The sequence below is a fragment of the Pseudopipra pipra genome, chromosome Z (assembly GCF_036250125.1).
Source record: "Pseudopipra pipra isolate bDixPip1 chromosome Z, bDixPip1.hap1, whole genome shotgun sequence".
In the NCBI taxonomy this organism is placed as follows: Eukaryota; Metazoa; Chordata; class Aves; order Passeriformes; family Pipridae; genus Pseudopipra; species Pseudopipra pipra.
In genome coordinates this window covers 58,002,924-58,020,184 of record NC_087581.1, presented here as the reverse complement: position 1 = coordinate 58,020,184, position 17,261 = coordinate 58,002,924, and the positions used below count along the sequence as shown (strand labels likewise).

The 17,261-nt window shown below is 38.8% G+C and overlaps 1 protein-coding gene across 3 annotated transcripts in view; it reads right to left on the bottom strand.

The window, feature by feature from the left end:
* SNCAIP (synuclein alpha interacting protein) overlaps positions 1 to 17,261 on the bottom strand; it is a 93,281-nt gene that overhangs the window by 54,147 nt on the left and 21,873 nt on the right. For all 3 annotated transcript variants that reach the window (XR_010426947.1, XM_064642784.1, XM_064642785.1), the window contains exon 2: positions 1,308 to 1,410. Coding sequence is in view for 2 of the 3 variants with exons in the window: in XM_064642784.1 (XP_064498854.1) it covers positions 1,308 to 1,364 (57 nt within the window). In the remaining variant the exon portion in view is untranslated. The remainder of the gene's footprint in view (positions 1 to 1,307; positions 1,411 to 17,261) is intronic.

The window sequence follows — 17,261 nt, the reverse complement described above, 5'->3', positions numbered from 1 at the left end:
GCAGGGAGTAAAACTGCTACCTCAATAATTTGTACTGGTTTTTTATTTAATGTTCAGCATCCAATGAAAGAACAGGCTATTAAAGCAGGCAGCCTGAGCTGTTCAGCAGAAAAGTGAGTAACCTAACCCACCAGTATGCAGCAACAGCCACAATGGGAGAGGCATGGAGAGGTTACATCTATTATGTTTTACAGTTTTACAAAACTGAGTATAGAAACAGATACCAGGACATAATCTAGCACATAACAGCAATAAAAAGAATGTTGCCCATAATAAGGTATTCACTCAAGATTGGTTCATTGTCTTGTAATATTTTGGGCATTTGCCATATTCTGCTTTAATAAAAACTTAATAGTACAATAGGTACAAAAAAAAAAAAATCCTCTTCAAAAGGAATCTATCTGTGAATAAAGCATCTGGAATGTTTTAAAATGAATCAAGAGTCCCAAATGCTAAAGGGAAAACCAGGCCCTTTGTAAAAAAAAAAATAAATTAAACAATAAAACTATGAAACGTGGAAGGAGACAGTGGCACACTTTCCTCTGAAAATTGTATTAATACATTTTCTTATAGGAGACTTGATTTATGTACTCAAGTCCATTGTTTATCAGACATTAAACATAGAACAATTCTACTGCACAAAAAGCAGAAACACTGGCAGGAGAAGTAGTGTTATGAGTAATAGACAACTATACTGTATCAGTGCTTCCTGCAAGAACACTAACAATGTACATGAACAATGCTTTTGCTTGCCACTATGCCTGCAGTTGTTTTAGTTGTGACTCTAAGGATGAGTGCTGCCTACAAATCCCTGGAAGTCTTTCTATCTCTTCTTGTACTCTATCAACTCCCAGGTAACTACAACACACCAACTGATAAAATCCTGATGTATTTGGAGACAGCTACTGGTAGAAAGGGCAGAAGTGAGAGAAGCAGAAGTTTTCTGACAACCGAAATACATTTAATTAAAAAAGGTAAACTTACAATTTTCATGTCTAAGGCTAGCACTACAGCACACAAATCATTCAGGACAAAAATGGAGACAAGCAACCCAGAAATAAAACTAATTTATTAATATGATTTGCAAGTAGTTTTTACTACCTGAAGGAGAAGAATCAAGTTTTCCTTCCCAGCTTATCAGAGATTTCCTTTACAAAACATCTTATTTTATTCTAGATTCAACCTATTTAAACATTCCTATATATGCAGTAAAACGTGTGGCTTCTAACAAGTCTTGTTTGTTATACCAGGACTAAGACATCTAAGATTGTCTCAACATGAACAAATAAAATAGAATTTGTACTTACCGATATATCATCACTAAAATCTATTTCATCCAAATCAAGGTATTCAGGAGCTTCCATTATTCTTCTATGGACATTTTGGGTGAGTCAGCACATAAGTAAAGACCTAATTAAGACAAAAGAAATTGATTGTCTTTAAATAAAGAGTCAAAACCACATAGAAATGGTACATACAGTTGGTATACATAGCAGTATGCTACACTTGCTATCAGTAGATTACTGAAAACATTTAACTTGAATACTATACTCTATCACAACTTAATCCTAAAAGCTAAACATGATTTGCCACATCTATTCCACATATCATGAAGCAGATATTTCAATCTTTAGGATGAATAGCTAAGCAGTACTTAGAATGGAAGTCAAAAATGCTTGATTCAGCATCATTCAGTCCCTCCAGAAGCTCAATACAGGTGTAAAGATCTAAGCTGTTGAACACCCTCGTAACCTTGCAATCGTACCTGTGTTAAAGATGTATCTTCTCTTAAGGAAGCAACTTCTGTTACTACAATTTCCCTCTCCTCAAGATGGCAGAAAAGAAGAGAGAATCGTGTTGCGCACAGAAAACAAAATCCTATCACACTTTTTCTCTGCTTACAAGCAGAGTAACACCTAGCCCAGCCAGTGCTTTACAGATGAATAGTGTACCACCACTCAGCCTGCAAGTGCATATATCACAAAACAGTAACGAAGGCAAAACCAGAATTATATCAGTGTGCACATATCATCAGGGGCCTTAACCAGTTTCTCACAGCAAGAGAAAAAGAAGAGAAAATTCTCTTGCAAAGCGAGAAATTTGGCTGCAAAAGTCATTATGTAGATTTGAATAAACTGTAGCTCAAACAATCAGAAGATCAAAAACAATAACCCCTCATTCTTAATTCTAACTAGAATGAAGGTGTGTGTTATCACTACACACAAGTGCAACAGAAGTAAAAGTAGAAAAGGAAGGTATTTTAAAGGAAGCTGAACAAGGAAAATGTAATGCATTTTTAAATACTATGAGCGTTAAGTATTATTAGGAAAGAAAATAAAACCCTTCTAGTACTTGTAGACAACAAAAGGAAATGCCTGAAGGAAAAATATAACACAAGCCCAGTTTATTCATATGACAACTGCCAAGAAATATGTCAATGAATAATGAAGTCAGCTGTGTAGGTCTAAAGAAAATCACTGTGTGAAACATTCATATGCATTTAAGAATTTTCTAGGATCAAGGGTCTGAAAAAAATGCTTTTTTGCAGGTGTCATTGGAAAACAAACCTCAGTCATTAATCTCCCTAACAACAGACTATCCAAGCACAAAGCTGGCCTTAAGACACCTGTTCTTGAGAAGTTATTAGAAAGCGAACCAAGAGGCATCTACAGCTTTAAGCTGAAACAGATGGAAAGCAAATTTTTGTTTCTCACGAAGTTACTGAAGATAAAGCACTATCAGCATCATTTTCTCATTAAATGAATTTACTGGTTCTGGCCCGGATGGAGTTAATCTTCTTCACAGTAGCTAGTATGGGGCTGGGTTTTGGATTTGTGCTGAAAACATTATTGATAATTCAGGGGTGCTTTCATTACTGCTGAGCAGGGCTTATGCAGAAACAAGGCCTTTTCTGCTCCTCACCCCACCCCACCCGTGAGCAGGCTGGACGTGCACAAGGAGTTGGGACAGCTGAGACAGGTGACTCCAACTGACCCAATGGGATATTCCAGACCACATGGCATCATTCTCACCACATAAAGCTCGAGGAAAGAAGGAGGAAGGGGGAGATGTTTGGAGTGATGGTGTTTGTCTTCCCAAGTCAGCATTAAGCATGATGGGGCTCAGCTCTCCTGGAGATGGCCATACACCTGCCTGCTGATGGGAATTGTGAATTAATTCCTTGTTTTGCTTTGCTTGCATGCACAGCTTCTGCTTCCCCTACTAAATTGTCTTGATCCAATCCATGAGTTTTCTCACTTTTACTCTTCCAAGGGTGAGTGAGCAAGTGGCTGTGTGGTGCTTAGTTGCTGATTGGAGTCAAACCACAACTATGAAAAAGAATTAAAAAAAAAAAAAAAAACAGATTTAGGAAGGGGAAAATGTTACTGTGCAATAGCAGCCTGGAGAGAGGAGTGAGAATATAGTAAGAGCAACAGCTCTGCAGAAACCAAGGTCAGTGAAGGAGTGGGAGGAGATGCTACAGCTGCTGGAGCAGTGATTCCCTTGCAGCCTGTGGTGAAGACCATGGTGAGGCAGGATGTTCCCCTGCAGCCCATGGAGGTCCATGGTGGAGCAGAGCTCCATCTGCAGCCCATGGAGGACCCTAAGTCAGAGCAGTTGGATGCCCATAGGAGGCTACAGCCATGTGGAAAGTTCATGCTGGAGCAGGCTCCTGGCAGCACCTGTGAACTTGTGGAAAATGGAGCCTACGTAGGAGCAGTTTGCAGGCAGGGCTTGTGACCCCTCTCCACAGAGGTAGAGACTAGCTGTCAGTTTATCACTGTGACTACTGATACCAGCTCAAACCACATTATTAAGTCAGTTTCAGCAAGACAAATGCTGACTGTATATGTCAAATGTATTTGACAACACTGACTATATATGCCAACAACCAGAGGGTGGCTGGGCACTGGAACAGAGTCCCCAGGGAGCACGATGGAGTTCAAGAAGTATTTGGACAATACCCTCAGGCACATGGTGTGATTTCACAGATTTCAGAGAATACTCTGAGTCGGAAGGGGCCCACAAGGATCATCAAGTCCAACTCTTAAGTGAATGGCACATACAGGGATCAAACTCACAACCTTAGCATTATTAGCACCATGCTCTAACCAACTGTCCTGGGCAGGGGCAGGACTTGGATTCGATGATCCTTGTAGGACCTTTCCAAATTAGAATATTCTATGATTCTATGACTCTATATGTACTGTCCTACACAAATTAAAAGATTCTATCATTACGTAAAGTGATAAATGTATGAAGTAAGAATGAACATTAAAATATAAAAGTTTAAAGGTTAAAAACATCTAAGGACCACATAACATACAAATAGTCTGAAAACAAACTAACCCTTCAATAAGTTTCAGTTTTTCACTGGAATTAAATGGATTACAAAAATGCCCATCCACTATATATAAAAATCAATGGAAGAGATAAATAAAGCTGCTCTAAACATGCCATGCAAGCAATAATCAAGAAGTGACATAGTACTTTTGTTTTTCAATTAAAACTGATTTATTCAGTTAATAAAAACTCCAGCTTTAGTAAAAGGATTACTGTTCCCAATTACCACATATCTCAAGATTTTACAACAAAAAATTCTTAACCCTTCAAGAAGCTATTGAGGCAAAAAAAATTGCTGTATCCATGTACAGCTGACAAAAGGACTGCATTTTACCTAGTGATGTACACAACCCATGAAGTCAATCCACAGTCTTGTATAATTACTTCTCCAAAATGTTATGTTCTGTCTTTTTAAAAAGATAAAGACTATGAAACACACAAAGGCCGAAGAGAAAGTTGGTAACCAAAACAAACACATTTTCTCTACAGAAAACTTCCTGAAGATAGTGTTCAGTTACACGAAAAGAAAGGGCAAGAGATTAATGTATTCTGTTCGCTACAAGATTTAAATTTTTTTTGTGATAAGGTACAACAGGACAGCAACTAAGTCACATACTACAACTAATAATATTTCCCATGACTTATACTTGGAGTTTTAGTCAAAAGATGTACTTTTTTGATACATTTTAACGCAGTAGAACTACAATATGTATAATGCAAACCACATGGTAAGGATAGTCACAGAGTTGTGACTATTTCGAAAGCTTTGCAATGGCTGAATCCAGCACATTACCAGAAGCAAAAACAATCTGAATAGCATTCACAAGATCATAAGCACAACTGGTCAAATTCAAGGTAAAAATAAGTGCCACCAAAATTGCAACTGTCTGTAATGAAGGACATGAGATGAATAATGTCTTTCCAGCACCAACATCAAAGCAACACAGATGACTGTCTCTAGCCTGTCAGCGGAAATGTTTGACATTTAACCTAAAAATTTTCCTAACTGTGTTTTGGAAGCTAGTAATTTAATATTCCACAAAATTTTAACCCAAAAAAGGGCATTTCCTTTTCTGGCAATTTGACTTGCAGACAGACACATGCATACACATGTATGTTCTTTACATGTAAAAGAAATCTGGTCTGCTTTCAGAATTCACATCTAAAAGAAGAAAATCACACAAACATCACTCATATGTACTCAAGAAAAATTGGCTTTTTATAGTTTTGTGAAGCAGTTCACTGGGAGAAATCATCAAGCTAACAATCACCACACAGAAACATAGTAATAATAGTATCAGTACAGTAACACATTGCATATGTTGCATTGCAACAGATAATAAACAGAATCCAAAACCAAATTCATCCTTCTCCTTTTCCAGCACAAGCAACACAGATTTCCTCTGCTGCTGTCCTTCTCAGCTAGAACCAGACATCTGAGTTCAAATCCTGTTGCTAACAAACATCCAACAAAATCAGGTGAATGAGGAAAAAAGGGACCAAAAAAACATTTCCAGTATAATACTAATATTATACATTTACAGTATAATACTAATATTACTAATAGTAGCAGTGAAGTATTAGATGCAGGGAACCAAATCATCAAGCTCTGCAAACACTAACACTTCACTCTGGATTGATTACCTGCATATGAAACACTTAAAATTGTTCACAGATTTAATTTTTAAGGTGGATCAAGCCTTGGATTTTTCTATCCACTGTGTCTCAAACAAACAGTCACACCATCAGCAATCCCTAGGGGCCGATGTGCCTTTTGAGGATGAAGAATGTGGGAACAGCAGGAATGTTTTAAAAGTCAGTTCAACTGCCATGAGCTAACCCATACTAGCGCACATCAGGCAAGAACAAGGCCATTACAGGTGAGCATTTGCTGTCTGGTAATTAACTGAGTGAATGAAGACGCTGATGTGAAGGGCAGGATATAAGCAAATATCATGTTCAGTTTCTTGTTCTGATTGCTAAATGCAAAACTGTGAAACAAAAAAGCATAACTGATCTTCAGTGACTCCTTTGCAAAAAGGCTGTAGTGAATTCAGTAGCTTCAAAAGGAAATTGATCCAGGACCTCAGACAAAAGCAGTCTCAGTGCAGCATGTGAAAGACTAAATCAAAGAGGGAGCACAGGGAAAATGTCCTTTATTGAGCCAAAACAAAACAAGTAATTGAGAAAGCATAACTTTAATTATTTACGGATACATAAATAACAAGAACAAGTAACAATAAAAGATCTGCTGTCAATTAAATGTTTATTTCAGTTGTAACTCAAAGAAATTCTGCTAAACGTCACATGGGATTTTATTTGCCACATCTCAGAACTACTATAACAATATATTTGGGGATTTACTTAAAGTTTCAATCAAATATAAAGTGAATCAGATGTAAAATACTTCTAAGTATTTGCAGAAAAAGGCTGTTTTCTTACAAACAGTTAATATTAAAGATTTAGGCTTTAAATGCCAGCATGCCAAGACAGTTGCTTTTTAATGAGGGGATAAAGTTACAATTTTCAATTATAGGTCTAAGACAACAAAATAAACATACGGCTCTTTCCTAAGCATCAGGAGTTATAGTAGCTCAAGTTGTACAAGACTGTGGGCAGAAAGGAAAGACTTTACATCTTTAATTTAAGCACACAGTATGTGTTTCAACTAATGCTTGAAATCTGGTAAGCATTTGAATTTTATTCCCTAACATTAGGAAATACCAAGATCATAAGCCCAAATTTCTTCACTTTCAAACAAATAGAAGAGTGTAATGTTACATTATGTTAAATCTATCTAGCATGCAATGAAAAGCCCAGCACCCAACTAAAATCTACAGCTCAGGAAGGCACATCATCTTGTCAGCACTAGGAAATACCTAAAACTGAATTCAGTTCCTCCATCCTCCAATTCTGCTGTAACAGTGAAGTTCTACCAAAAGTTAATTTAGTCTTTCAACCTTATTTAATACACAGTCTGAGGAAAGCACTACAGTATGTTCAGGAGGTCTGCCATAATTTGGGGATGTGAGAATGGGACTGTTGAACGAAAGCAAGTAGGTTCCTAACAGAGTTAGTCTGGGCTAGCACTACCATCTCTGTAGCTATCATATCTCTTACTGCTTCTTATGCTTCCTGGTGCCTAGCTGTGTGTTGTCTCGTACTAAAGACTACGTGTTCTTTTAGACAGATATTGTGTGGTCACTCTACATTTGTCTGGCTTTTCATATAGCTGGTGTCCTTGTTTATTAACAGAGCTTTGTGGTGCAAGAGTGATTCAATTAAACAACAAACATGATACAAATACGCTGCAGTGGGCTCTGGAAGAGGTCACATTTGAAGCTTTGTAGCAGATCCCCAGGATAACTGAAAATCTTTATTTGCTAAATACAAATGGTGCCTTTGCAGGTGATAAATGCAGAAGTCAAGGAGAAAGCATAAAAAACATAGAAAGCATGCAGTTCCATTAGAATAGAACAGAACAGTTCAGTTGAAAGACACTTACAGTGGTCATTTAGTTATGAGTAATACATTAAATTTAACACTATACATACATGCACTCTTAGAAGACCCCAGCTTCTCATTAATATTTGTATTATTTTTATTATTTCTAAAGGGGATATAATCCATAAATTTTCAAGCACATGACTTTGAGACTACAAAGAGCAACAGTGAAGCTCAAATAGAGGTTTATTTGCTTTTCAAGCCTAGTACTTTAACTTCACATGTTCAAATAAAATGGCAACATAACACGGTTAGACTATGTTGACATTTTTAAGTCATATATGGGTTTGTGATAAGATAAGGCACTCTGAAGTGCATTGTGCAACCACCTTTTGTTACTTCTAGGGCTCTCAAAGTGTTTTTTTCTGGTTACATGATATAATTTTTTTCTTTACTTATCCTTAAAATTACCTATCCAGTCAAATTTCAAATATAAAAATAAAAAAGGACGGCTCAATAGGAGCAGTAGGTGATATTAAAGAGTTAAGATGAATTTTAAATAATAATTTATTGTAAAAAAAAAGTTACAGTGAGGCTGAAAAATTAAGTGATTTATTTCAGTGAAGGAATGAATTCTGTGACCAAGATTACCTAATCCCTTATCGCACTTATTCAGCAATATTCCCAAGTTTAAAAGTTCACAACAGCAATTTATAATAGTATGATACCTCTAAAGCAAGTAAAAATAAAAGCACTGCTTTTACTCACCACTCAATGCACAAGCTACACTGACAGGACAAGAAGACAGAATTCAGCAAAGCACAAGATAAGAACAAATGTATTTGTTCCCAGCCAAGCACAATTGACCTTCTCCTACTCCTATACCTGGACTTCAAGAACACATATTCATCCATATCACTTGCATATAAAGGAGGTGATTGTCCCACTCTACTCCGCACTGGTGGAGCCTCGCCTCAAGTCCTCTGTACAGTTTTGGGTGCCACAGTATAAGAAGGATCTAAAGGTATTAGAGAGTGCCCAAAGGAGGGCAACGAAGATGATGAAGGACCTTGAGGGGAAGTCGTATGAGAGTAGCTGAGGTCACTTGGTGTGTTCAGCCTGCAGAACACAGAGGGGAGACTGAGGGGAGATCTCATTGCAGTCTACAATTTTCTTGTGAGGGGAAGAGGAGGGGCAGGCACTGATCTCTTCTCTGTAGTGACCAGTGACAGGACCCAAGGGAACTGCATAGAGCTGTGCCAGGATAGGTTTAGGTTGGATACTAGAAAAAGATTCTTTTGGTGGTTGGGAATTGGAACAGGCTCCCCAGGGAAGTGGTCATGGCACCAAGCCTGGCAGAGCTAAAGAAGTGCTTGGGCAACACTCTCAGACACGTGGTGTAATTCTTGGGGCTGTCCTGTGCAAGGCCACGAGTTGGACTTCAATGATTCTTGTGTTTCCCTTCCAACTCAGGATATTCTATGATTTTATGATTCCTACGGAGTCTTAGGGGAGATGCACAGATACTGCGTGCTCACAGCCCAGAAAGCCAGTCATATCATGGGCTGCATCAAAAGCAGTGTGGCCAGCAGGGTGAGGGAAACAATTCTGCCCCTCTGCTCCCCTCTGATGAGACCCCACCTGTACTACTGTGTCCAGCTCTGGAGTCCTCAGCACAGGAAGGACATGGACCTGTTGGAGTGGGTCTGCGGGAGGGTCACAAAAACAATCAGAGGGATGGAACACCTCTCTTGTAAGGAAAGGTTGAGTGAGTCAGAGATGTTCAGACTGCAGAAGAAAAGGGTCCAAGGAGACCTTATTGCAGCTTTTCAGTACGTCAGAGGGGGCTTACAAGAAAGATGGGACAGACTTTCTAGTAGGTCCTGTAGTGGTAGAACAAGGGTTAATAGTTATAAACTTAAAGAGGATAGTTTAGGCTAGATACAAGAATAAATTTTTTACAGTGTGGGTGGTAAAACACTGGAACAAGTTGATGAAGAGGTGGTAGATGCCCTATCCCTCGAAACATTCAAGATCAGGTTGGACCGTGCTCCGAGCAATCTGATCTAGTTGTTGTCCCTGCTCATTGCATGGGAGTTGAACTAGCCGACCTTTAAAGGTGCCTTCAAACACAAACCACTCTATGATTCTGTGATTTCCAACAAGTCATATGGAAGTAGGTAATAGTATATGGTTCACCTACTCTATCTTCTACTTCCACAAATTTAATGGAAAATTCATCACAACAAAGACTGATACGTAAGTAAAATGTATGTCAGCAGGCACAGCATGAAGATAGAGTGTGCTTATTAAGACAGTTCCTTATAGTTGTTAGGTTTGTTGGGTTTTTTTAGCACACATATCTTATGGCAAGTATTACCCTGAGGATGACATCTGTAACTAACATTTACTTTGCCATTAATATCTGTGTGACTAAGATGTTAGCCACCTTAAGGCAAGGAGTGTCTATCTGGCAATTAGGAAGCATCTCCTTCTTGCTTTTCTAAATACTAGTCCATTTAGTTGTCACATGAATAACCATTACATTTAATATTAAAAGACAGTGATTCTACTCCTTCATTTCCAAAAGAACACAGCAACATAACAAAACGAAACTAATATTCAGGCTACTGAGTAGTCTGACTAACTGAAGAGTCGTTTTTACTGTTTTTACTGTAACACAACCTGAAAGACATCTCACTGCAAACTACCTCAGATTTCTTATAATAAAACCATCATTTCCACCCTCTAGTTTTATATTTCCTTCAACATTCAACATTCACACATTAAAAAAACTGGACTCCAAGCATTCAGCCAGAAATACAGACTTGAGCATTTTGGAATAAGGCCTAGAAAAATAAAGTTGTTTGTTTCAATTAGCCTTGAAGGAGAAACCTTTGGAGTTGGAAATTAATAACTGTTATTTCAAAACTGAAATAGCACACATGATTCAAGCACTGTACAAAAGCTGATGCACTGCCTGCTTAACTTTAATGACAGGATCAAAACAAATAAGAGGTCAACTGATGTGCTGAAAAAATTTCTCTGGCTTTGATTAATCTATAATTTTATTCCCTTTGAACTACTACAAGGTTATTTGTTCTTAATATGAAATATCCACAGTCATGCAAAATTAATATGCTTACTTCAGAGCAATCTAACTTACATGGCAACTGTTCCAGTTCTTTCATTACAGCTAAATCTTTCTGTATGCTTTAGGACTCCTCAACATGCAGATCAAAACCAGATCAAACAACCTCCCTTTGTAAATGACATATGTACATATATGTATAAAAGGAGGGGAAAACCAGGCAGAAACCTCACTAGAACACAGAGCAAGAATACACACTGCTCCATTGTCATAACTTACTTCTATAATGCCACTGTCTGTAGTGATCTGTTGTCAACAGAGGCCAGACTAGGACAGCAGCCTTACTGGACACTCAGTCTGCATTTGGAGTAAACACAGAGCTGCTGCCTTGGATGCAATCCACAGACAAGCTGTAAGAAAAGCAGATGGTGGGATTTACTAACATCTTAGCTTTTGCACGGAAGTGGAATCTTGTCTGGCTTTGCCACTTACCCAGTTGTCAACTCATGCTAGTAGGAAAAGCAGTGCTTTAACCACGCACAGAGGTACAGCTTCTCCTGAGTGCACTGCAGCACTCCTCTCCTCTTCACTTGAACATGCTGCTGTATGTGCACACAGGCTCCACAGAGTAACTATAACCATTAATGTCTATAAGCCCATTCCTTATTTAGTAATTTTATGTATAAAAAAAAAGAGATTCTACCTGTGAGGGGAGATTAAATGAAACAATGCACTCGTCATTCTTAGCTATTTTTTTTAAAGGCCATTAAACTAGTCAAGCATAGAAAATATTCTGTAGTTCTACTTATTTCCACTGCTGCTTTCATGCCACTTACCTAAACTCTGGTGTACTACTTCCTGCCAGCCACTGACCCTATTTGGGCATGAGGCCTGCTCCTTCCACTTGTTTAAAAAGGGTCTTTAAATGGTAATGAACTTCTGCTTCTTCCTTTAAACTGCTCTATGAATGTGTGTCTAATACCATGATTAAGCTTGGTTACCATTTGTCCCAAAATCAATTTTTTCAGTCTTCTCACTAAATACATTTGTGACATCATGACTCTAAAATAACAAAGTGTTTCTCCTCAATGTAGAGAATAATAGTTCTCACATTTCTGTTAGAAGAAAAATAGTAATGTCCATTTGAAATTACCTTTTGTGAATTTAAAAACCAGCCACCTAGAGGCATAAGAAACAGTCACAAAATAAAGCAAGCTACTTTAAGTGTGAAGTTCTTATCATTCATGTATGAAATGGTCATTTCTCACAAAAAAGATCAGCATTGTCCCCATGAAATATAATTTATTTTCTCAAATGAAATGTTCCAATGGTTTCAAAAAGGATACTTCAGGCAAACAGTGCACTTACAAGCAGAAATTTTAACAGCAAAGACTGAATTAAAAAAATCATTTTCCATCAATAAAAATAAATTTTCAGAAAAGTAAAATCCACTTCCTCAATGTAAAAAGTGAGAAAGTGAACAAAGATATTTTTAACAGCTTTCTATATACTTAGAAATAACTCATCAATTGATCAACATTATCCCCCAAAACAGCAGAGAGTTGCTGAGGTTAAAGCCCAGAATGTCATAGGTTGGAAGGGTCCACCTCAGATCATTTAGTTCAAACCCTCTGCTCACACAGGGTCAGATAGCGCAGGTTAAATTCAGGACTGCTTCCAGCTGGTTTCTGCATATGTCCAAAATGTCTCTGGGCAACTGTGCCAGCATTTGACCAGCCTCACAGCAAGAAAAGTGTTTTCTTGTGTTCAGACAGAATTTCATGTGTTTCACTTTGTGCGCATTGCCTCTTGTTCTGTCAGTGGACACCACAGAGAAGAGCTTCAGTCCCTCTTCATTCTATCTCATCAGGTATTTATACACATTGATAAGATTCTCCTGAACCTTCAATTCTCCTGGCTCAACAGTCCCAGCTCTTTCAGCCTGTGTTTATATTAAAGAGACTCCTCTGCCTTAATCATCTTTGTGTATCTGTGCTGGACTTGCTCCAGTAGGTCCATATCTGTCTTGTACTGAGGAGCCCAGAACTGGACCCAGTGCTCCAAGTGTGGAGTCATCAGGGCCACCCCTCTTGATTTGCTGGCAACACTCCAGAAGGCTGTTGGTGTGGGAAAAGAAAGGGCTTAGGGATGACCTTATTGCAGCCTTCCAGTTCCCAAAGGGAGCCTACAAGAAAGATGGAGAGGGACTATTTACAGTTTAGAGACTGGACAAGAAGCAGTGAGTTCCAACTGCAAAAGAGTAGGTTTAGATTAGATATTAGGAAGAAATTCTTTACTGTGAGGTTGGTGAAGCACTGGAACGCGTTACACTAAGAAATGGTAGATGACCCAACCCTCGAATGTTCAAAGTCAGCTTGGATGGGACTCTGAGGGACCTGGTCTAGTGAAAGGTATCCCTGCCTATACCTAGATCATAGAATCATCAAGGTTGGAAGAGACCTTTAAGATCATCAAGTCCAACCATCAACCCAGCACTGCCACTGTAACCCCTGAAACACTAAACCACATCACCCAGCACCAGATCCAGACACCTCTTAAGCACCTCCAAGGATGGTGACTCCACCACCTCCCTCAGCAACCTATTCCAAAGCCTGACCACTCTAGCAGCACAAAAACTTTTCTAATATCTGACCTGAATCTCCCCTGTCTCAGCTTAGGGCCATTTCCCTTAGTCCTCTCACTGCAGGCACAGTAGAAGACACCGGCCCCCACCTCACCACAACCTCCTTTCAGGTCCTTGTAGAGAGCGCTGAGGTCTTCCCTGAGCCTCCTCTTCTCCAGGCTAAACAAATCCAGCTCTCTCAGCTGTTCCTCACAAGACAAGTTTTCTACACCTCTCGTGAGCCTTGTTGTCCTTTGCTGGACACACTCCAGCTCCTCAATGTTCTTTCTAAAGTGAGGGGCCCAGAACTGAATGCAAACTCCAGGTGTGGCCTCACCAGTGCCGAGTACAGGGTGGAGGATCACTGCCCTGGTCCTGCTGGCTACACTACTCTTGATACAGGCCAAGAGGCCAGTGGCCTTCTTGGCCACCTGGGCACACTGCTGACTCATATCCAGCTGGCTGTCAACCAGCACCCCCAAGGCCCTTTCTGATGAGCAGCTCTCAAGCCACTCCTCCCCAAGCCTGTAGTGCTGCATGGGGTTGCTGCGACCCAAGTGCAGGACCCAGCACTTCACCTCCTTGAACCTCATGCAGTTGTGCTTAGCCCATTGATCCGGTTCTCTCTGTAGAACCTTCCTGCCCTCAAGCAGATCAACACTCCCACCCAATTAGTGTCATCTGCAAATTTACTGAGGGTGCACTCAATCCCCACATCCAGATCATCAATAAAGATGTTAAGCAGGGCCATCCCCAAAACTGAGCCCTGGGGAACGCTGCTAGTGACCGGCCACCAACTGGATTTAGCTCCATTCTCCACAACTCTCTGGGCCCAGTCATTCAGTCAGTTTTTTACCCATCAAAGAGTCCACCCATCCAAGCCATGAGCAGCCAGTTTTTCTAGGATGCTGTCGGAGATGGTGTCAAATACTTTACTGAAGTCTAGACAGGCTATATCCACAGCCTTCCCCTCACCTACTAAGTGTGTTACTTTGTCATAGAAGGAGATCAGGTTGGTTAAGCAGGACCTTCCTTTTGTAAATCTGTGTTGGTTGGGCTTGATCCATGTTGGTTGGGCTTGATCCCCTGGTTGTCCTGCATGTACCATGTAATGGCATTCAGGATGATCTCTTCCATAACCTTGCCCAGAACCAAGGTCAGACTGACAGGCCTGTAGTTCCTCAGATCATCCTTCCAACTCTTCTTGTACATGGGCATTACATTATTAAATCCCAGTAAACCAGGACTGCTGGTAGATAATTGAGAGTGGTTTGGCAAGTGTTTTTGCCAGTTCCCTCATTACTCTGGGGTGGATTCCATCAGGACCCATGATCCTTAAGGTCCCTTCCAACCCAAGCTATTATATGATCCTATGATCAATAAGTGTTTGCAGACTCTTCTTTCCAGGGCTGTAACACATGGGATTCTTTCAAGCAGATCTCTGAAAAGATTTATTGACTATTATTTATGGTGGCTATCACATTAACAATGAATTCTTCCTTTAAGCATTTATTATCTATTATTTTGCTAGTTTGTAAATGTGTGTGATAAGAAAACTTCAAACATATAATGTAAGATACCCAATTTTGAAAACTAAACCCAAGGTAGAGATGAAGACTAATTTTGCATTTATATGAATTTTTTCAAAAGTTGGCATGGTTTCAATTATTTTTCATTTTAGTGTCCTTTTTATATATTGAAGAATTTAACAGAGATAAGAACAAAAAAGAGAAAATCCTGTTTAAAGGCTTCTTAAGGTCTGTAGAAACAGAAATACCTATCAAAATAATTGTTTGCATAATCATGACATAAACAAGCTGCAATTAGGCTGTACTTATCATTTCATTATGCTGCTCATTATGACCAAGATATCCTGTTTGTTCTGCCTGTTCAAACAGAAAAAAAACAACCCTCTTCATGAAAGCAATTCTTTAACAGTGTTTCAAAAGGAAGCTGGAGCTGGTAAACACATGTTCTTATGGGAAATTGCCATAATCCTGACTATATCCCAGTAGGCTTTGAAAATATTTCTCACAAACTCTCTTATATAAAATCTAGAACATATGTATGACAGACGATGCTTCAGATCCTTTTAAGGAACTTGTTAGATTAATGAAGAGGACTTTACTCTTGCTTTTCCTTTCAAACATCTACCTTTTGCTACAGGTATTCTGCAGTATTTGTTTTCCCTCCTATTTTCATGATTTCTGCAGTTTCATGAATCTGCAAAAGAGACTATGGAAGTTTACATCTAGACCCCCTACTGACAGCATCTTACTGCAGGTTTCTAAAGAAGTACACCCAACACAGTCTATTGATAAATGCATTTCATTATGTTTGTACCACTATGCTCCTACCATTCTGTCAGGGCAATTATCAGAGAAATCAATACAGTTGCTATTTTTTATGTGGTTGCTAAGAGGATTTGAAACTGATCTCACTTTTTTTTTTTTTATTACTATCGACTGATATGCCAGAAAGAACACAAACAGATCAACACAGCTCCCTTACTCATTGTCATTCAGCTGAATATCTATAAGCCATTAGGGACATATAAAAGTCACAAATTTCTGGATGGGGAACACTAACATTGATGAAAATTTTAAAAAACTTCACCACTTGGAAAACATAGATTACTCTTTAGATTCTTAAATGGACAGCATGGTTTCCTCAGCTATGTTTTCTTCACTTCTTCTTAACTGAGTTTTTGCCTTCTTGCATCAAACAAGGCAATTCAGTTAAAGGAAACCAGACCATATTAGACATGGAAACATTCTGAATGCAGAGAAAAATGCAAGAAATATCTTGCACTTTTTATTCCAAATATAGTTCTTTGATATTCCAAATCAGAAACCTAGCAATTAGTCTTTCTGAAGAGCTCTGTGATCCAATATCACCTACTGTAATTATCTATTTTTACCAAAACCAGAATCAGTAGCAATCAGAACTCTGCCAGGACTACTGTGCATGTTGTCTCATGCATCATCTTCTTTCTCAATTGTTATTTTTTCCAGAATTGTTTTCCAGACAGATGAACAGCAATGCCTGATTGTCTTCTACTCATTGGAACAATCCTGACCTTTACGATTTGTGCAACTTGAAATTATGTATTTAAAAGACAGCATAGATAAGACAACACTTCTGCCCTGTGTAATTTACTAAATTTTTAAAAAGTGGATTTAGAACTCCTCTATTCTGATTTACCAGCATTTTGCTCACACATATGCTGCATTTCTAGAAATAGCTGCAGAAAATACAGGAGAGAAAAAGAAAAAAATCAGACCTTTAGTGAATATACAGAAATTTATAACTGATGCCCTCCATGTTGAAATATCACAGATGGTAAGATTAATTTTTAAATGAGTGTTCCTTCTTTACCACATGCAAAAATATTGCAGTAGTATTTTTAACTTTTTGGATGTCAGTTGGCCACAATGACTTGCTACTGCAGTTGGAAACCAGACCACAAATGTTCTACCACTAAAGTTTAAATCTATCTCTTGGTTTTGACTCCATGCTATAAATTACTAAAACAAACAGAAAAACTTTTCATTTGAATTTCTGTTACTTTCTATCCAGGAGTCTACTCTCCAGACAACTATTCAGACTTCCCTGCTCTGTTACATGTGACTCTCTTAAAGCCCAATATTTTCAGTGTTCTGCCTAGAGGATTCAAGCTACTTCTGTGGGTGTCATTGTTAATTAAGGACACATGGAAAGGAAATGAAGGAGCCAAAAAGCAGCCTTGTTGTCTGGAAA